This window comes from Amblyraja radiata, chromosome 9 (genome assembly GCF_010909765.2).
Source record: "Amblyraja radiata isolate CabotCenter1 chromosome 9, sAmbRad1.1.pri, whole genome shotgun sequence".
Taxonomy (NCBI): domain Eukaryota; kingdom Metazoa; phylum Chordata; class Chondrichthyes; order Rajiformes; family Rajidae; genus Amblyraja; species Amblyraja radiata.
Genome location: NC_045964.1, coordinates 46,063,901 through 46,085,866, shown reverse-complemented (window position 1 = coordinate 46,085,866; position 21,966 = coordinate 46,063,901). Strand labels below are relative to the sequence as shown.

Sequence of the window (21,966 nt, the reverse complement as noted above, 5' to 3'; positions counted from 1 at the left end):
CAAAATACTTTGTCACCCCAACCATTCCTTCTTCTCCCCATTCTCATCAGGCAGAAGATAGAGAAGCTTGAAAGTCCGCACCGCCAGACTCAGGAACGGCTTCTTCCCCTCTGTTATCAGGCTTCTGCATGGTTCGTCTATTAGCTAGTTCTGACGCTTATTGGACTTTGTCTATGGAACAATTGTGCTACAATACTGAGAACTATAGTCTGCATACTCTATCTTTCCTGTATGTATAGTATTATCTGAGGTAGACACAAAATGTTGGAGTAACTCAGCTGGACAGGGCATAATCTCTGGAGAGAAGGAATGGGTGACGTTTCGGGTCGAGACCCTTCTTCAGACCCGAAACGCCACCCATTCCTTCTCTCCAGAGATGCTGCTTGTCCCGCTGAGTTATCCAGCATTTTGTGTCTAGCTTCGATTTAAACCAGCGTCTGCAGTTCTTTCCTACACGTATTATCTGTGGTGATTGGTAGCATGCAAAATAAAGCTTGTCACTGTACCTCAATTGACGTAACAATAATAAACCTAAACCAATGGATAGTAATAGTGAAGGGAAGTGGGGCTGAGATAAGAGGAATTACTTAATGATAGAGCAGATGTGAAAGCATGAATTGCTTACTGAAATGAAAGCTTCTATTGTTTATGCTATCATTTAACCCAGTATGAGTATGTTGAAGTGAAGTATTCATTTAGTGGTTTAAATATTAAATTACCCAGGTGGAGGTAGCAAATTCAAATCCAACCATGACTAATTTTGTGATAATACAAAGGTTGGTAACTGGCAAGTGCTTATCGTAATCATAAAACCACAACTGAGTCACAATTGCCCCTCGGGATGCAACCTCCTTCCCTTTATAGTTGGCAAGCAAGCCCAGCAAAACATTATAACTTTCAAGATGCGGTGGCAGACTGAGGGAAGGTCAGTGCGTCAGAGACCTGCGATCTCACCTCCCGCACCCTCAGAAATGTTTTGAGGTCAATTGGTTTTGAGGTCAGCTGCGGGAACCACCTCGGCAAACAGAAGTGGAGCGGTGGCTGCTGGAGGCAAGAAGACCCCACTTTTGCAGTGCTTGCAGGTCAAGTACTGGTGGAGTGGACTGCTAGCTTTCCTGCAGCAGCCTGGGGATAACGTGGATCGGTCGTCACTGGTAGCCTTGCAGAGGTTGGACGAGTGTACAAATGGGACACAGCTTACACTGGCACATAGCAGCGGTGAAGGATTCTAACAGCACCACCAAGCCAGGCCAACCCCAACATTACCGAACCAGTGTTGTTTCCAGGACAACAGATAAGCCTCAATATTTTAATGAACCTGATACTTAAAAAGTACAAGATGGCGTCAGAAACATGGTGACATTTTGTGCACTGCCTCAGAAGAAATCTATTTATTACACTCCCAATGTTGCACTGTTTTACTTATGTATGATCGTGCTTATGTCCAGTATGACTTTACTGGATTGTATGCAAAACAAGCATCTCACTGTATCTAGGTACAGTACATGTGATAATAAAGTAACTATTGCACTGTTGAACCTTTACTAACTTGGCAGAAATTAATGCTTTCTTAGTGTCACTCACACGTGGAGAACAAGTAGAAAACTACATGAAAACAAGCAGCTTTAGCACAGTTTACTCACAGCATAATGAATTCTAGCAGACTTTGTGCTCCCAACATTCCAGTGTAGAATAAAGGGTATTTGCCCAGACTATACAGTTTTACAGCAGGCAACTGTGTGGCATTCTCAGTTGAGCAGACCTCTGGCCAATCTCCACAATTAACACGAGCCATCAAAAGGTCCTTGAGATCTGTGCAACAACATTGTCACAACCATTTGAATAATCAATAATCAATTTAAAAGGACATCCCTTCATAAATGGGCATTTGGACTCTGAAGTTATTATCCTGGAAGTACCCACATGCTTGTAACTCTAATTTCCCATTAACTCTAAATTCCCATTACTGTGGTAACTTCCAAATTTATTACATTTAAACATAGGTTCATAATCTGAGGGCCTTCAATTTTGAACTGCAGTATAAGCATGTATGTAGCTTGCAGCAATATAACTGACCCTGCAGCACTGATACAAATAATGTGTAATCAAGATATCTATTGTGCTGCCAACTTGATGTAACAAGTTTACATGGGAGAAATCTCTTTGGGTAACAGCAATTTATAACCATGTGATTAAACAGCAGGTTTTGTAGACAGAGTGTCCCGACTTTTGTTTTGTTTTAGTTATAGATCTAAATAGGAGATGAAAAAGGAAGTTATTTAGAACTTCAGTTTTCAACAGCACAAGATGATTAGATAAGGAGTGCAAAACTAAAGCACTAAAACCGGTATCACTTTGGTAAGTATGATGATCCCTCGAGAATTAAACGTTTTAATTACCATGTGCCAGCAATGGAACAAATAGATTCTTATTTGCTGCAGCTTAACAGGCTTATTGATGCAATAACACACAAATAAATATATAATAATCAATAATACAATAAATTAATAATCTGTAATAACCACAATTGTGCAAAACCAAAGTCTGTGTACAACCAAAATCAAAGTCCATAGTAGATCATAGTTGTTGCGAAAGTAGTTAGAGTTTTTATAGTGTTCAAAAGCCAAGGATAGGTTCTACTAAAAGGTAAAATAAGAACAAGTTGGCATCTATGCAATTTAAATGCCAAATGGAATGAAAGTTAATTGGTCAAAAGCATACATAAATATAACAAGATTTATAAAACAGCACTTTCTTTTGGAATGTTCCCCCAATCAAATTGACTAATGCAGCCATTTATCCTGACGTTTTATTTTTGAAAGGTCCAGGAAGATAACACGGAGTGGCTAAAGAGAGAATACACTTTAAAGAAAAGCATGGGATCTGCAGCTGTTTGATTCTACATGAGTCCACCTTGGCAATCACAAAGAGACGTGACAGCATGATTTTCTTAAGGAGGCAATTCTCACAGATTTTACAGAGCTGCCAACAACATTCTCAGCCATTCGCTTGAGCATCAATTATCTGTGCAGCTGTAAGGGATTTCATGAGTTATCACAATTTCTGAATTGGCTGTACTTTTTCTAGGGCAGTTAACATTGCCAATGTGTGTATTGGGGCATAGTTTTTCTGCAATGAGACATTAAGAAAGTCCCCTGTATCTTTAGATGCATCTTACCATCTTGGAATGGTTTCCAAGTTTGAATCTTCTTAAATGAAGACCACATTAGTCACTAATTTTGTTTTGGACCCTCGGTCAGCTGGTTACACATTTACTTGATGAATTAAAATTTTAATCAATATCTCACAAAAACAGCTGGATAAATATAATTGCATTTGTTTACTAGACCCACTATAATGACAAATTAATGTGTCTAATGTCTCAGAGGAGATATTATGTCACTTATTATATAGGCTAAAAATGGTGTAACGGAGATTCATCAGGTTGTTATTTGAGTTTGTGCCTAGAGTTACAGGGAGAGGTTGGATTGGCTGGGATATTTTTCTTTGGCGCGTAGGAGGCTGATGTGTGACATTATTGATATGTGCAAAATCATAAAGGGCATGGATGAAGTGAATGAGTCTTTTTCCCCCAGCGTAAAGGATTATAAGACTAGAGGACATAGGCTTAAGGTAAGAAGGGAAAGATTTAAGAGGGACTTCACGGACATTTTATTTCACTCAGAGGGTTGCACGTACTGTATCTGAAATGAGCTGCCTGAGGGAGATATACGTAGAAGCAAAAGCAATTATGACATAAAAGACACTTATGGGTCAAATGCAGACAAATGGGACTTGCCCAGTGTGCCAACTTGGTCAGGATGGACGAGGTGGGCTGAAAAGCCTGTTTCCGTAATGTATTCTATCTCCCAGTGACGTTAAATAATGATGTCTTATTTGGATTTTTCATCACTTTCTCCATACTTTTTTGAAACCTAGAGTTTAATTTTGTCTTCAGAATGCACTGCAGCACCATCTGCTGGTGTAGCATCTTTACTGGACCGCACTCCTGTTTTTTATCAACTAACAACGACATAGGGAATTTAGGCCAAGAGAAATGCAGAAATCAATCTATAAGAAGGTACATACTTGAAATGACAGCTGACAGGAAGTGAACAAACTAGTTTTTTTTATTACTGTTATATCCATAAAAATATTTGCAGTGCATGTCACTAAATGTTCACTATTTGCAATCGGAAAAATACAGACGATTCGTTGGTAATTGGTCCGGCATTAAATATTTCCCAAATATGAGGCAGATGTGTCCATTTGTCTTATTTGGAATGTAAGCAACTCACTGAGATGTTGATAACAGTAAATCAGTGAGACTTCCCAATGAGGCTCGTAAATCTCACTGCTGTCATTGGCCAAATTTAAAAGGAAGCTGCTTAAGACCTAAGTGAAATGTTCAGGAATTTGTACACTGATTATGGAGTTAACTTTCAGAACTATTTGCTAGTAGAGAACCAGTCACTTAATATTTTATTATGTGGGTAGCACTAGGTGTTATGTGTCAAAAAGATGGAATATTTTGATAAACATGGACATTATTCCTCTATATTTCCTGACTCATTCGAAAGCTTTTAATAAACAATTTTTTTTAAGGATTTGTGGAGGATCAAAAGTTGGCTTATAAGGATGTGGTAATGTGATTTTTGGTAGAAATTCAAACGGTTCTAAATATTGATTGACTACTCTGAACCATCACTAACCTTTGCAACTAGTTCACTGTTATACTCAGTAAAATAATTTAAATAATCCATTGCAATCTTTGGAAAAGTTAGCATAGATTTTACAATTATCAAAATTACCACACTAAACCTATAGTCAATTCTTAGAGTTGAAATGCTTTATCACCATAGGTTAGGTTACAGTCCGATTTACCTCTACCATTGTGGACATTGGACTTTGTCTATTGAACTGGTGCGCTACCACACTGAGAACTATATTGGCACTCTGTTTCTTGCACTTTGCTCTATGTTTTGTACTTAAGTTTGACTTGATTTCTTTTCTGTATAGTATTATCTGAACTGATTGAATAGCATGCAAAACAGCTTTTCACTGTACCTCAGTACATGAAACAATAATAAACTTAAACCTAAACACCTTGTCAATTTTTTTAAAATCCTAATAGAGGCCACAAAGATTGAGCATATGTAAAAGTTGACAGCACACGTGTAGCTCTAAAATATTTGTCAGGTCAGCTTTGTTTAAATAAGGTCATCTGGCTTTGGTTGAATTGTGTAGTGTGGTCCATATCCCTTTAAACCTTGTGCATCCATATACCCGGCTGAAAGTCTTTTAAATGTTGTTATTGCCACTGCCTCAACTCCTTCCTCTGGCAGCTCATTCCAAATTCCAACCACTTTTAGTGTGGAAAAGTTGCCCCTCAGTTACTATTAATTATTTCCCCTCTCACCGTAAAACTGCACTCTAGCTCTTGATTCCCCTACCCTGAGAAAAAGACTCTTCACATTCACCTTGCTTCCTCTGCAGAGATGAACCTGCCTTCTTTTCTGTTGTTTCAAATGCAGGCTATTCCTTCTGTGACATTTCACTCATTACGTGGTCTCTGTCCCCTAACTAACTGACCTGCTGCCAAAAACCTTGAAAACCTGTGAAAATAAGTTCTGTGACAGAAAATAAACCTGTGATAATAATCAGGGTTTGGAAATTGATGAGCAATGCACATTCCCTGCCACAGAGGGCAGTGGAGGCCAAGTCACTGGATGGATTTAAGAGAGAGTTAGATAGAGCTCTAGGGGCTAGTGGAGTCAAGGGATATGGGGACAAGGCAGGCACGGGTTATTGATAGGGGACGATCAGCCATGATCACAATAAATGCCGGTGCTGGCTCAAAGGGCCGAATGGCCTCCTCCTGCACCTATTTTCTATGTTTCTATGTTAATCTGTCTGCCGCTGCCAGCAGAATTACGTGTTGTGCTTCTCTGACTTTACCCACTTCTTTGGCAACATTGCAAAAAGCTACCACTAGTGTCTGCAAAGAATGCAAAGGGACTTCTGACCCTGTAGGCTTTAAAAGTCCTGTTGTCAGGAATACCCACGTCAGAGCCATTCACTAGATGGGATGTTTCTCATGCATTCTTCTCATTGGATCAAAGCACAGAGAGTCTGAAACCAGGGCTTCAGCTGAGAAAGTAGACACAGACCGACTCCTATCTGCTCCAACAACCACCCAGTCCCGCACCCTCACCCAGAATACGGATAGGGTTCCATTGAACCCACTTTCCCCCTCAATAGGCTCCATACTCAGTGCATCATCCTGCATAATCTCCAGATGCAACTACCAGGCACAACTTGCCTCTCTGCCCCTTCCAACAGTCCCAAGGGACCATTACACCTGATGCTCAGGTCCACTCTTCCAACTGCACCAATGTCCAGGTGACCCTTTCCCACAGGAGATGGACTATCTGCCACTTTACATCTTTGTCCACTGTCCAGCACCACAAACCCTCCAACTGGAAGAAGTGGCAAGGAAATGGTGGGCCAAAGTGGCTGGTCCTGTGCTGTACTGTTCTATAGTCTATCTGTTCTATGTACATGAGACACTGCCTCATGAAGGCAACATCTTCCATCAATGATTCCCACCATAAAGGCTATGCCCTCTTACTGCTACCATCAGGCATGAGGTACAAAAGTCTGAAGTCCAACACCATTAGGTTCAGCAAATAGTCAATTTCCTAGAACTGACAGTCATTGAAACACCTTGTAGAACCCTAATCTATCTTAGCAATGGAATTATATGGCCCACTTCGTGCACTACTATGGACTTGCTTTCTAATTGTGTGTTTGTTCTAATATCTTGTTTTTTTTTTACATAGACTGTTTCTTTTCACAGTCTTGTAGAATTAATGTGTAATTTATGTTTTGTGTCGTGTCCAAGTCTACTGGCCTGTGATGCTGCTACAAGCAAAGTTTTCATTGTAATTGTGCCTCGCTGTACTTGACTTGACGAGCTACAACGCACCACATTGGCACAGAAGAGCACAAAGAAATAGGTGTATTATTGATGACCAAATCAACAAAGCCAAACCTTGGTACTCTCAACACTGTACAATTTAGTGGCACTGACACACAGTAATGATTGCAAGAGAGAACGCAGCAGACTGCTTACAGGAAACAAAATTAATTATACTAAAATGAATTTTAACTGGTTACCTGCAAGTCTGGTAGAAACCTCCAGATAGGATTTCAAAAATACCATCGATACAGCATCCCCTACAATAACAATATACATTGACAATATAAATGCAAAATGCACTGTATGTTAGAATATCATCCATAGTCAAGTTTTGGTTTGGACTCTCATTCAGTGTTGGGGTAATTGTATGAGCAAATGTTTGTCACTCTCACAGTGACTCATGTACTGATTGCTTTGCCAGCCCGAGAGGAAACACCGGTGTTCACACCCATCTCCTTCTCTCACTCTGCCAACACACAGCTTCCCCACCCTTCCCACACACAACTCTGACATCAGCCTCCCTCAGCCCTTCCACAACAGCAATGGCAATGTTGTGCAGTCTGAGATTACTCCACACCTCCAGCAACAAGACCAAGTGGAAGTGGAAGCGTGGATAGGGGAGAACCAGTGGATGTGGTGTATCTGGACTTCCAGAAGACTTTCGACAAGGTCCCACATAAGAGATTAGTATACAAACTTAAAGCACACGGCATTGGGGGTTCAGTATTGATGTGGATAGAGAACTGGCTGGCAAACAGGAAGCAAAGAGTAGGAGTAAACGGGTCCTTTTCACAATGGCAGGCAGTGACTAGTGGGGTACCGCAAGGCTCAGTGCTGGGACCCCAGCTATTTACAATATATATTAATGATCTGGATGAGGGAATTGAAGGCAATATCTCCAAGTTTGTGGATGACACTAAGCTGGGGGGCAGTGTTAGCTGTGAGGAGGATGCTAGGAGACTGCAAGGTGACTTGGATAGGCTGGGTGAGTGGGCAAATGTTTGGCAGATGCAGTATAATGTGGATAAATGTGAGGTTATCCATTTTGGTGGCAAAAACAGGAAAGCAGACTATTATCTAAATGGTGGCCGACTAGGAAAAGGGGAGATGCAGCGAGACCTGGGTGTCATGGTACACCAGTCATTGGCCCGGCCCGGGACCGTTGGAGACAGTGGAGGAGGGTCAGGGCGGTGAGTACTTAAATCGGGCACGGGGCTTGTTTTCACAGAGGCCCGGGACCATTGGAGACAGTGGAGGAGGGTCAGGGCTTACCAAATCCCGTAACGTTCCACACTCCATAGGGAGGGTTTCTGGTGGAAGCCGCTGATTGGTGGAAGCAGACTAGAGGAAGCAGCTGATTGGGTGCAACCTCAGGTGCAGTTTAAAGGGCAAGAGGGAGCAGCTGTTTGTGTCAGATACCTGCTGATTTCTCCCAGCAGTTTCTATTGGATTATACTGGTATCGGATCCAGGGTAAGGCGAGAGAATGACAGTCAGAGCAGTGTACTGTTCTGGATGTCAGATGTGGGAGGTCATGGTGGTGGATGGCCCTCCAAACGTCTACATCTGCACCAGGTGCAGAGAGATGGGGCTCCTAAGGGACCGTATTAGGTTCCTGGAGCAGCAGCTCGATGACCTCTGTCTGGTCAGGGAGAGTGACGAGGTCATAGAGGGGAGTTATAGGGAGGTGGTCACTCCAAAACCACAGGAGAGAGACATGTGGGTCACGCTAAGGAAGGGCAAGGGGCAGAGGCAGGAACGAGGGAGTACTCCAATGTCGGTACACCTTGCAAATAAATACTCCTGTTTGAGTACGGATGAGGATGACAGCCTACCCGGGGGTAGCAACAGCGGACGGGCCTCCAGCACAGAGACCGGCCCTGTTGCTCCGAAAGGTAGGGAAAAAAAGAAGAGGGCAATAGTAATTGGGGACTCTATTGTTAGGGGGTCGGATAGGCGTTTCTGTGGACGCAGTCAGGAGACCAGGATGGTGGTCTGCCTCCCTGGTGCCAAGGTCTCGGACGTGTCTCAACGCATCCAAGATATCCTGAAATCAGAGGGAGAGGAGCCTGAGGTCGTGGTACATATTGGTACAAATGACATAGGTAAAAAAAGTGAAGAGGTCGAAGGGAGGATTTAGGGTGTTGGGAGGAGAGTTAAGGAAAAGGACCAAAAAGGTAACAATCTCAGGATTACTGCCTGTACCACGCGACAGTGAGAGTAGGAATGGAGCGAGGTGGAGGATAAATGCGTGGCTGAAAGACTGGTGCAGAGGGCAGGGATTCAAGTTTCTGGATCATTGGGACTTCTTTTGGGGAAGGTGGGACCTGTACAGAAAGGATGGGTTGCACTTGAACCCGAGGGGGACCAATATCCTGGCGGGGAAATTTGCAAAGGTCACTGGGGAGACTTTAAACTAGAATGGTTGGGGCGAGGGACTCAAATAGAGAAAGCTAGTAGACAGAATGGGAGACAGGAAGCAGAAAAGGGAAGCACTCGGACACAAGAGGAGAAAGAAAAAAAAGGAAATAAACAGAGAAGAAGAGACGGGGGGTTTCTTAAATGTGCATATTTTAATGCTAGGAGCATTGTAAGAAAGGTGGATGAGCTTAGATTCTGGATAGACACCTGGAAGTATGATGTTGTGGCGATCAGTGAAACATGGTTGCAGGAGGGCTGTGATTGGAAACTAAATATTCCAGGATTTGGTTGCTTCAGGTGTGATAGAATTGGAGGGGCAAGAGGTGGAGGTGTTGCATTGCTAGTCAGGGAAGATATTACAGCAGTGCTTTGGCAGGATAGATTGGAGGGCTCATCTAGGGAGGCTATTTGGGTGGAACTGAGATGTGGGAAAGGTGTAGCAACACTTATAGGGATGTATTATAGACCGCCAAATGGGGAACGAGAATTGGAAGAGCAAATATGTAAGGAGATAGCAGATATTAGTAGTAAGCACAAGGTAGTGATTGTAGGAGATTTCAACTTTCCACACATAGACTGGGAAACACATTCTGTAAATGGGCTGGATGGTTTGGAGTTTGTAAAATGTGTGCAGGATAGTTTTTTGCAGCAATACATAGAGGTACCTACTAGAGGAGGGGCAGTGCTGGACCTCCTGTTAGGAAATGAGACGGGACAGGTGGCGGAGGTATGCGTTGGGGAGCACTTCGGGTCCAGTGATCACAATACCATTAGTTTCAATATAATTATGGAGAAGGTCAGAACTGGACCTAGGGTTGAGATTTTTGATTGGAGAAAGGCTAACTTTGATGAGATGCGAGATGATGGAGTGGACTGGGACATTTTGTTTTATGGGAAAGATGTAGAAGAGAAATGGTGGACATTTAAAGGGGAAATTTTAAGAGTACAGAATCTTTATGTTCCTGTTCGGTTGAAAGGAAACAGTAAAAATTGGAAAGAGCCCTGGTTTTCAAGGGAAATTGGACATCTTGTTCGGAAAAAGAGGGAGATCTACAATAATTATAGGCAGCATGAAGTAAATGAGGTGCTTGTGGAGTATAAGGAATGTAAAAAGAATCTTAAGAAAGAAATTAGAAAAGCTAAAAGAAGATATGAGGTTGCTTTGGCAAGTAAGGTGAAAGTAAATCCAAAGGGTTTCTACAGCTATATTAATAGCAAAAGGATAACGAGGGATAAAATTGGTCCATTGGAGAAACAGAGTGGGCAGCTATCTGCAGAGCCAAAAGAGATGGGGGAGATATTGAACAATTTCTTTTCTTCGGTATTCACCAAGGAGAAGGATATTGAATTATGTGAGGTAAGGGAAACGAGTAGAGTAGTTATGGATACTATGAGTTTCAAAGTAAAAGAAGTACTGACACTTTTGAAAAATATAAAAGTGGATAAGTCTCCAGGTCCTGACAGGATATTCCCTAGGACATTGAGGGAAGTTAGTGTAGAAATAGCCGGGGCTATGACAGAAATATTTCAAATGTCATTAGAAACGGGAATAGTCCCCGAGGATTGGCGTACTGCGCATGTTGTTCCATTGTTTAAAAAGGGTTCTAAGAGTAAACCTAGCAATTATAGACCTGTTAGTTTGACCTCAGTGGTGGGCAAATTAATGGAAAAGATACTTAGAGGTAATGTATATAAGCATCTGGATAAACAGGGTCTGATTAGGAACAGTCAACATGGATTTGTGCCTGGAAGGTCATGTTTGACTAATCTTCTTGAATTTTTTGAAGAGGTTACTAGGGAAATTGACGAAGGTAAAGCAGTGGATGTTGTCTATATGGACTTTAGTAAGGCCTTTGACAAGGTTCCTCATGGAAGGTTGGTTAAGAAGGTTAAACTGCTGGGTAAAAATGCAGGAATAGCAAGATGGATTCAGCAGTGGCTGAATGGGAGAAGCCAGAGGGTAATGGTGGATGGCTGTTTGTCGGGTTGGAGGCAGGTGACTAGTGGGGTGCCTCAGGGATCTGTGTTGGGTCCTTTGTTGTTTGTCATGTACATCAATGATCTGGATGAAGGGGTGGTAAATTGGATTAGTAAGTATGCAGATGATACCAAGATAGGGGGTGTTGTGGATAATGAAGAGGATTTCCAAAGTCTACAGAGTGATTTAGGCCATTTGGAAAAATGGGCTGAAAGATGGCAGATGGAGTTTAATGCTGATAAATGTGAGGTGTTACACCTTGGCAGGACAAATCAAAATAGGACGCACATGATAAATGGTAGGGAATTGAAGAATACAGTTGAACAGAGGGATCTGGGAATAACCGTGCATAGTTCCTTGAAGGTGGAATCTCATATAGATAGGGTGGTAAAGAAAGCTTTTGGTATGCTAGCCTTTATAAATCAGGGCATTGAGTATAGAAGCTGGGATGTAATGTTAAAATTGTACAAGGCATTGGTGAGACCAAATCTGGAGTATGGTGTACAATTTTGGTCGCCCAATTATAGGAAGGATGTCAACAAAATAGAGAGAGTACAGAGGAGATTTACTAGAATGTTGCCTGGGTTTCAACAACTAAGTTACAGAGATAGGTTGAATAAGTTAGGTCTTTATTCTCTGGAGCGCAGAAGGTTAAGGGGGGACTTGATAGAGGTCTTTAAAATGATGAGAGGGATAGACAGAGTTGATGTGATCAAGCTTTTCCCTTTGAGAATAGGGAAGATTCAAACAAGAGGACATGACTTCAGAATTAAGGGACAGAAGTTTAGGGGTAACATGAGGGGGAACTTCTTTACTCAGAGAGTGGTAGCGGTGTGGAATGAGCTTCCAGTGGAAGTGGTGGCGGCAGGTTCGTTGGTATCATTTAAGAATAAATTGGATAGGCATATGGATGAGAAGGGAATGGAGGGTTATGGTATGAGTGCAGGCAGGTGGGACTAAGGGAAAAAAATTGTTCGGCGCGGACTTGTAGGGCCGAGATGGCCTGTTTCCGTGCTGTAATTGTTATATGGTTATATGTTATATGGTTATTGAAAGTAGGCATGCAGGTGCAGCAGGCAGTGAAGAAAGCGAATGGTATGTTAGCTTTCATAGCAAAAGGATTTGAGTATAGGAGCAGGGAGGTTCTACTGCAGTTGTACAGGGTCTTGGTGAGACCACACCTGGAGTATTGCGTACAGTTTTGGTCTCCAAATCTGAGGAAGGACATTATTGCCATAGAGGGAGTGCAGAGAAGGTTCACCAGACTGATTCCTGGGATGTCAGGACTGTCTTATGAAGAAAGACTGGATAGACTTGGTTTATACTCTCTAGAATTTAGGAGATTGAGAGGGGATCTTATAGAAACTTACAAAATTCTTAAGGGGTTGGACAGGCTAGATGCAGGAAGATTGCTCCCGATGTTGGGGAAGTCCAGGACAAGGGCACAGCTTAAGGATAAGGGGGAAATCCTTTAAAACCGAGATGAGAAGAACTTTTTTCACACAGAGAGTGGTGAATCTCTGGAACTCTCTGCCACAGAGGGTAGTCGAGGCCAGTTCATTGGCTATATTTAAGAGGGAGTTAGATGTGGCCCTTGTGGCTAAGGGGATCAGAGGGTATGGAGAGAAGGCAGGTACTGGATACTGAGTTGGATGATCAGCCATGATCATATTGAATGGCGGTGCAGGCTAGAATTTGAATTGAAGGGTCGAATGGCCTACTCCTGTACCTAATTTCTATGTTTCTATGTTTCTATGCATGCAGCAAAAAAATGTAAGGTAAACCACAAGCTGTGGGTCCAGCAGCATCTGTGAAAGGATAGCCTATGTTTAGATTTTGGACACTTCTCCAGACTAGTCAGAAATATCACCTATCCACAGCTGCTGCCTGACCCACTGTGTCACTTCAGTATTTTGTATTTTTCTCAAGATTCAAGCATCTGCTGTTCATTGTGTCTCTATAAAATTTGAGGCATTGAGATCATTCAAGCCAGGGGTGGGGAACCTGTGGCCTTCTAGGCCATGAAGTGAGGCCTTTTGAATGAATCCAAATTTTGTAGAACAAATCCTTTTATTTTTATTTTATTAATATGTTTTTGTTCGTCTTTTATTATTTTTATTTTAATCTTAAAATGAACGCATTTAAAATACCAAAGTGTAAAAGAAGATTCAACGAAATAATCCTCCCCGACTGATGGCCAAAATTAAAACATTAGTAAGTCATGAGGGCTATTTTAACACCTGTTATGTTCATGATTTTGTTCTAATGCGACTCTGCGATTAGCATCAAGTCTGCAATTTATCCCATCAGATAAAGCATAAAATGAAATTTAATTTGACACCTAATTCACTTTCATATCTTCAGTATTAAAAATGTTTTGGCCATTTTCATACTCGGAAATTAGCATCTTGTTCCCTATTGCTTTTCCATTGACTTAACACAAAAGCTGTGATCGAGGACAATCAAAAGTCCAAAATTAAGGGAACTGAAATAAATTTTGTTATTATAGATTGAAGCATTCTGAAACAAATATTAAACAATCTTACTTGGATGACCTGAAATGAAAGCATATAATTAGTTAGTTACTTAATTGTAGCCAATTACAAAATTCAATTACTAGATCTAAACATCTATCCATTTCTTAAGAAAAGATTAACATTTTTAAATAGCCCAAGTGTCCATATAACATTCACACAAGAATTCACAATATAACATGATTTTTAAATCTCAGTCATGAATTTATAGGCCAAATGGAAGGAATTTAATGTTTAATTCCCGTAAATTAATGGCCATTTTAATCATCTTGCGAGTGAGATTTTGTGGAACGCGATCGAGTGGAACGTTGCGGTTGCAGTGAATTTGAACCCCATATCGGCAGGAAAAACACTGCCGGTTCGTATGGGGCCATAATCACATTTTCGACAATGAAATTTGGATTAAAGTCATCCTAAGAAGCAAGTTTATATGTAAAATAGACGACTTGCCTTATGTTTTGGCCCCTACGTGAGTCCGTCCCGTCGTCAGCTTTGACGGCATTAGAAGTAGCTTTTTTATTTTACTCCAGCAATTAAATTGTCCCGCGATTTTTGTTTAAAACTTCTGAGAACGGCAGTCGGAACGATTTTTCAGCATCAGGTAGTAGCCCGAGAAAATATATCTCGGACACGCAGGAGAAAACGGCATATTAATCCCGCCCCACTCAAGGGCGCCAAAGTCGCACACACGGCCAGTGGCAGAACTGCAGCGCCGCTGAAGGTAGGTTTTGTAACGTACCTATAGAATGTACGTTAATCTCCCACAGAAACCAGTCACAACAAAGTCATTAAAAGGTTAGTTAACTTTAGAGTTAACCAAACTCTTTCATTTTCTTGAAGTTAGTACATAGTAAGATTTTTACAAAATAATGCACATTTTGAAGTATATCTAATTGAAGTTTCTTGGAATGCGGCCTTATTAAATTACAGCTAACTTAATGCGCATTCGAACATGAAAAGGTTCCCCACCCCTGATTCAAGCTATTAGCAACCCATGGGTCCTCTGGCCCATTTGAGAAGAATGCCCTAAATCTGGGAATATCTACGACTAAAATACTATGCCAGGAAGAGAACTAATTGCATTGCAAGTTAAAGGATGCCTGGCACGAAAGGTCAAGTTGACTTTGACCACAAATCTGCTCAATTTAAACTAGAATCTGGTCAGTTCTCATGGACGACCAGTCTACAAACAAATCTTATAATTGGTTTTAAAGAATGCAATTATGTGCCAGCATGGCATTCTCTCCCCAAAAAATAAATAATAAAAAACAAAAAAAGAAGAATCCCGATTTCCAACTTTTAAGGCAAGACAGATTCATGGAAAATTCCTCCGAAGTTCAGTGGACGCTTGTGAATGTTGTTAAGTATGTTTCTCACCAGATCCTACAAACCCAGGCAATAGTGAACTGAAGTACTGTCAGGCAACATTTCCAGGAGTGTATTAGCTTGGCCCCCACTGCAAGCTTAATAATCAGAGTAATCATGTGAATATTTGTAATACAGCACCTGACTCAAAGGAGAAGAAGGGGAACAGCTTCATCCCGCCAGTTATCAGGCTTCTGAATGGTCCTTCCATAAGCTAGGGTACTGTCCGATTCACATCTATCCCATTGCAGACATTGGTCTTTATTTCTGGAACTGTTGCGCTATAATGTTGAGAATTATATTCTGCACTCGGTATAATTACCTTCACTCTACCTGTTGTACTTGAGTTTGGCTTGATTGTATTTATGTATAGTATCATCTAACTTAAATGGATAGCATGCAAAACAAAGCTTTTCATTGTACCTCAGTACATATGACAATAATAAAGCTAAACCTAAACAGCAGTTAGACTTTGTTAACTAACCCCACAGGGTCAACTGATGCAAAAACGAGAATCAAGTCCAAAATGGATACAGAAATGAAAAATAATTCAATCTTTGCTTTAATAGCTTACTAACATGAAACCATAAAGGTCAAGTACAGTTCCCCAATTCGTGGTTCAACTGACCACAGTAGAGGCATTCGCATGCATCTGGTGTATCTAATGTACTTTCACTATGGTTTGCAAATTTTGCAAGACTTACTAGGTTTCTATTTCCAATGTTGGGCCTTATTGCAAAATTCTATAAATAGCAGATCCCCACCAGATGTACATGAGTATATAAATGGCAATAGACATACAAAACAGATGGCCTCTTGCTTCAGTGGTTTAATACAGTGGTCTTAGATACAATATCAAGGAGGAAAATGCTTCTTGTTGTGAGATACTTAAATGTATTTGTGATGCTTTCCTCGTGGTTATAAGGGGTAAAGGTAGAGATCTGCAAATCAGAGGGCAGCTATATTACAGGTAGCACTACAATCTGATGCACTGCCCTGGACTGAGATGAAAATCACTGTGGGGAAGTAGGAATGATGTTATTCCTCTTTTAATTGGTACCCAGTATTGGCACTAGAACTCTAAATTCCTAGGAGTATTAACAGCACAGGTTCCAAGGAGTAAATATCACCAGCAACTTGTCCTGGCCTAGCCATATCAAAGCAATAGCCGAGAAAGCACACCAATGCCACTTCCTGAGAACACTTAGGAAGTTCGACATGTCCCCAACAACTATCACCAACTTCTACAGATGCGTCGTAGAAGGCATTTTATCGGGATGGATCACAGCATGGTTTGGGAATAACTCCATCAAAGACCGCCAGTAATCGCGCTCTCTCTCTTTCCCTCTCTTTATCTCTGCCCCTGCTCCTCCCCCTCCTTCTTAATCTACCAGTTAAATGACTTTATTAACTACTGATCACACTGCAATCCTTGGTAGACAAATATGATGGAAAAAATCAGCAGGTGAGGCTGATTGAGCGAAGGAAGCTTTTTTGTCTACCTTCAATTTTCCAGCATCTGCAGTTCCTTCTTTAACCCATTGTAATCCTTGCTCCCCCATCTGAGAAATATTCATCCCTTCATATTAAAATTCTGTTTCCCAACATCCGTATAGCTATAAAACTCTGATCTTGGATGTGTGTGTGTGGTGTGTGTGTGTGTGTGTGTGTGTGTGTGTGTGTGTGTGTGTGTGTGTGTGTGTGTGTGTGTGTGTGTGTGTGTGTGTGTCTCTGTGTGTGTGTCTCTGTGTGTCTCTGTGTCTGTGTCTGTGTGTGTGTCTGTGTGTGTGTGTCTGTGTGTGTGTGTGTGTGTGTGTGTGTAGTTATTTGTTTGTGTGTTGTCACATCTTCTCAAAAAAACAACGCGGTAATAGTAACATTTTTACATAGTCCGGTAGAGATTTACCCCCTGGAGTCCTAAATCGGCTTATTTGAAAAATTTGTGCTTTATTCTCGAGTTATTTATGAAAATGTTCACAAATCCGATAAAACTTTGAAAATAAACGAGATGGTCTCGCTGATGATGTCACAATGGGTCTGCTGCGGGCAGCCTGTGCTGTGTTTCGCGCACTGCGAGTGACGTCACCCCCCTCCGCCGAACTCGCAGTTCTTTGGTTGACCCCCGCTGCTCTCCCCCTCTCCTCCCCCCCTCTCTCTTCCCCCCCTGTCACTTCCACCCCCCCTCTCTCCCCCCCTCTCTCTCTTCCCCCTCTAATATAATATCAAGGGGGGTGGTTAGTGTGTGTGGGGGGTAGTTAGTGTGTGTGCGTGTGTGGGGGGTGGTTTGTGTGTGTGCGTGTGTGGGGGGTGGTTTGTGTGTGTGTGCCGCAAGCTACCCCTCTTCCCCACTCCCCCCCAGCAACCGTGCGTTGAGGGGATGGGACCCAACGGGTCCCACTTGGTCTAGTATATCTATAAAAGTTCCCACTACTTACAAGCAGTATAGAAGAGCACCACAACATGGGAAGTTTCCAGCAAAATTCGAGGAAAACTTTTGTCTGTTAGCGCTAGAATTAAGTCCACATCAAGCTCTCTCCATGTGTTTTGGAAGATAGTCTCTGCTACTTCATCATCCTGAACACCTGACGAGCGGAAAAATAATCATCAGATTCAGTTGAGACAAACATTTTCCCTAAATATGCATCTCCATGATATCCCAGAAGCATCGTACATCCATTGTTAAATCTTAATATTCTTAGATGCCTCCAGCAGCAAAACCGTCATACACAGTCCATCGTGAGTCCTCAATTTATAAAAACAACAGTGACATCGGTTCTCTTTGCTGACCCTACAGTAAAAATTCATAAATGATTTCCTTTCCCCTTATCCCCCTTATCCCCCTCCAAACATTATTATTCCAGAAGAATATGATGATTAAGATGGAAATGGTGCAGAAGATATTCACCAGGATGTCACCAGGGCTTGCAGGCTTGAGTTATAGGGAGAGCCTGGGATCACTGGCACTTTTTTCTTTGGAGTTTCAGAGGCTGGAGGAGTGACCTTATGTACAAGATCACGAGGGGTATGAATAAGGTGAATAGTATTTCTCCTGGGGTAGAGGATTCTAAAATTAGGTGAGTGGGGAGAGATTTAAGAGGGACCTCGGGGATAACTTTTTCACTCGGAGAGTAGTCCATATCTGGAAAGGGCTGCCAGATGAAGCTATCGAAGTGGATACAATTAGGACTTTTAAAGGACAACTGGACAGATGCATGGGTGCAACAAGAGGGTTATGCGTCTAATGCAGGCATATGGGACTAGCGCAGCATGTCAACGTGTTGGCATGGAGAAAGTGGGCCAAAGGAACCGTATGTGTGATGTACTGTACATCTCTATGACTCTATCAGTCTTGATATCAAGAATACCCACAATAAATGTTCCACCATTACCATCACAATCATGGGTATATTACAACTTAAAACAGTACAAACTTGTGTGCACAAAAGTTTCTTCATTAAGAGGAACTTCCACCATCCTACTGTGATCTGTTTAATCACTGGAAATTTGTGCAGCCTCCTTAAATTGTGACATTATATATTTCATCTTTTGCAATTAAAAGCAAATTAGTGTTATTATTAACATTTCATGATTTTGCTCTTCAAATGCCGAATAAAACATCAGTAAAAGATTTAAAAAAACAGCCTCAGGCCATCAAACCTGTTCCTCTCATAAATATAGGTGCACGTTAATCTTTTATAGTATTCGCCAACTAAATTAATGATGATACAAGACATTTATATCTCTTTTTCCCCAAAAGAGATATTCTGTGCTTTTGTATTGTATCTAACATTAGAATGTTCAACTATGATCAATTGCCAAACATGGAATAACACATCCATTCTCCAAGTTAGGAGCCACCATGTTCCACAAGGTACTTGTTCATATCTAGTCCCGACAACTATCAATCTTAACCCTAACTCTATGATTTCCACAATTTTTTCCAATCTTGGTTTGAACAATATAAAACTCTCCGAAAAGTTACAAGCTGGCCAGGAGATGTTCCTCAGACTTTTTACTCAAGCGAAAATAAGAAACTTACAGTATTCAGTACCAAAGAAAACTACATACACAATCTTATTCTAATGTTAAATAGAGAATTAAATGCAGTATTGGACTAACAGACAGCCACTGAAGTCATAGCTGGAAATGTTTCACCGTTTGTAATGTATTAAGGCAGGAAATTAGTCTCCTTTAGAAATAGTCATATAGCATGGAAGCAGGCCCTTCAATCTATCTCACCCATGCCGACAACCAAGGTGCCCCATCCAAGTTGGTTCCATTTGCCCATGTTTGGCCCATACCTTTCCAAACCTTTCCTATCCATGAACATATTCAAATGTATTTTAAATGTTGTTGTACCTGCCTTTGGCAGTTCATTCCATATACCCAGCATTCCATGTGAAAAACTTGCCCCTCAGATTCCTATTCAATCGTTTCCCATCCCACTTTAAACTTATGCACTTTAGTTCTTGATTCCGCTTCCCTGATAGGAATCATATTGATGAGTCATACTGCACGGAAACAGGCCCTTCGGCCCAACTGAATGTTTAAACAATGTTTTAAAACTGGAGGTACAAATTATGACAATTTGTCATCTCATCGTGAATGATTTTGTCATTGGATTTAACTAATTTGTGAACCGATTCTAGTGCACAATACCTCGGAAATCCAGTTCTTCACTTTCCTCTTCATTATCGTTTTGTGTGGTTGGTACATCTTTTCCTTCACTTTTGATGAGATCAATAATTTCTTCAACAGATGTTATAACTAAATAGCTGATGGTTGAATCCTGAATAACAATCAAAAAACACAAACATATTTAAAACAATTTAATTTTTAGCTTTCATAAATAATTTTTTGGGGAATTAATTTGTGCAGTTTCATTAGTCGGGAAAATGAAAAATAAGTACATGATTTAGGAGGTTTCATATTTTATATCCATAATTTTTATTTTTGATATGAGAGTGCAATTTTATAAAGATAATTCCTTTAATGTTTGCAATCTGCTTCTCCAGCACAAGACCATACCCTGAAGTCAAAATTAAGCTGCTAACTGCAGAAGCCCTGATTGTTACCACACCCATCTAAAAAATAACCACAACATGGAAGAGTAAGCGGGTCAGGTCGAGAAAGAGTACCGACCCGAAATGTAATCAAACCATATCTTCTAGAGATGCTGTCGGTCTCGCTGACAAAACCTTGTGTTTTTTTTACATTGCAACTGACCCTGCTGCGCCAGGTAAGGTTAGACTGCAAATTCAATCAATCAATCAATCAATCAGTTTTATTCGTCACATTGCACATAAAGTGCAAGTGAAATGAATTTGTCAGCAGCGGTACAATGATAAAGAACACACAAACACAATAAAAATTTAACACAAACATCCACCACAGCATTCATCACTGTGGTGGAAGGCACAGAAATTGGCCAGTCCTCCTCCATTTTCCCCCTATGGGAAAGGGATGAATCAGATAGACTATGTCAATCATAGATTACAGATACACCATCTAACTACTATTCTTGAAGGCATCAAAAGATACAAGGAGAAGGCAGGAGAATGGGGTTGAGGGAAAAATAGATCAGCCATGATTGAATGGTGGAGTGGACTCGGTGGGCTAAATGGCCTAATTCTAGTCCCATGTCTAATGGTTACTGTACTCAATTACTGCCTGCCTGCTGAAGTGGCATACTGCCTGTTCGGCTGGTTCAGGTAGGCTAGTCAGTTCTTCAGCCCTCTTTTCCTTTGCTGGTTCTGAGCAGATCCTCCAGCTCTGAGTTGCCTTTCCTGGTGCAGCTCTCTCTCCTCACTTCACAGCCTCGAAGATAAACTGGCTTCAAGATTGAGATTGTTAATTTATATTGAGCAGGGATATCATGTTATGTAAATCAGACAATGTACCATTGAGCTGAAATGATTGAAACAGTGCAGTTGATCTCTGTGTGAGACCTTGGCAGGGGTTGTAAGAAACATGTCAGCTTGCTGTTTAACACATCCAGCAGTCAGGAGCCAGCAGCATTTTTTTTGCAAAGCAACATTAATTAATTGTTTCCGACGAAGGGTTCCAAACAGCAGGAAAAATGTGTGGGGACTTGCACATATTCACAGGTGCAGTAAACACTGAAACACAAAACTAGCTTAGTGCGTTTCTTGTTACTGATTCGAAAAATTAGCAAGATCAGTATGAAGGACCCATTTCTCCCCTTCTCTCTCCCCGTCTCCTTCCGCCAATATCCTTCCTCTGGTTTCACAATTTGCACGTATTCTATCCTTGTCTCAAACTTATTGTCTTTCCATCTCTGGCTATTGTCCAACCATCTTCCTTTCAAACCACCCCACCCACCCCTCACCTGTATCCACCTATTACTTGCCAGCTTTTGTCCAATCCCCACTTCTCTTCCAGCTCCTCTCAACCAAACCCCCACCACAAGCAGTCAAAAGAAGATTGTGACCTGAAGCATCACCTCTCCATATTCTCCAGAGATGCTGCCTGACCCGCTGCGTTACCCCAGCAATTTATGTCATTTTTTGTAAACTAGCATCTGGAGGTCCTTGTGTCTCAATAATCATTTAATAGTACGCAGGCCATTTGGCCCAACATGTCCATGCCAAGTCCCAGCAGAGCAATCTCATCAGACCCGTTCACTCTCTTCTTATCTTCTAGTAGTCCTGCAATTCATTTTCTTTC

General features: G+C 41.4%; 1 protein-coding gene across 4 annotated transcripts in view; it reads right to left on the bottom strand.

Moving 5' to 3' along the window:
- The window catches only part of txndc16 (thioredoxin domain containing 16), a 94,191-nt gene that overhangs the window by 31,536 nt on the left and 40,689 nt on the right, over positions 1 to 21,966 (bottom strand). For all 4 annotated transcript variants that reach the window (XM_033027286.1, XM_033027284.1, XM_033027287.1 and 1 more), the window contains 4 exons: positions 19,939 to 20,068; positions 17,715 to 17,861; positions 7,180 to 7,239; positions 1,644 to 1,812 (listed from right to left, as the gene is read on the bottom strand). In XM_033027286.1, the coding sequence (XP_032883177.1) occupies positions 1,644 to 1,812; positions 7,180 to 7,239; positions 17,715 to 17,861; positions 19,939 to 20,068 (506 nt within the window). The remainder of the gene's footprint in view (positions 1 to 1,643; positions 1,813 to 7,179; positions 7,240 to 17,714; positions 17,862 to 19,938; positions 20,069 to 21,966) is intronic.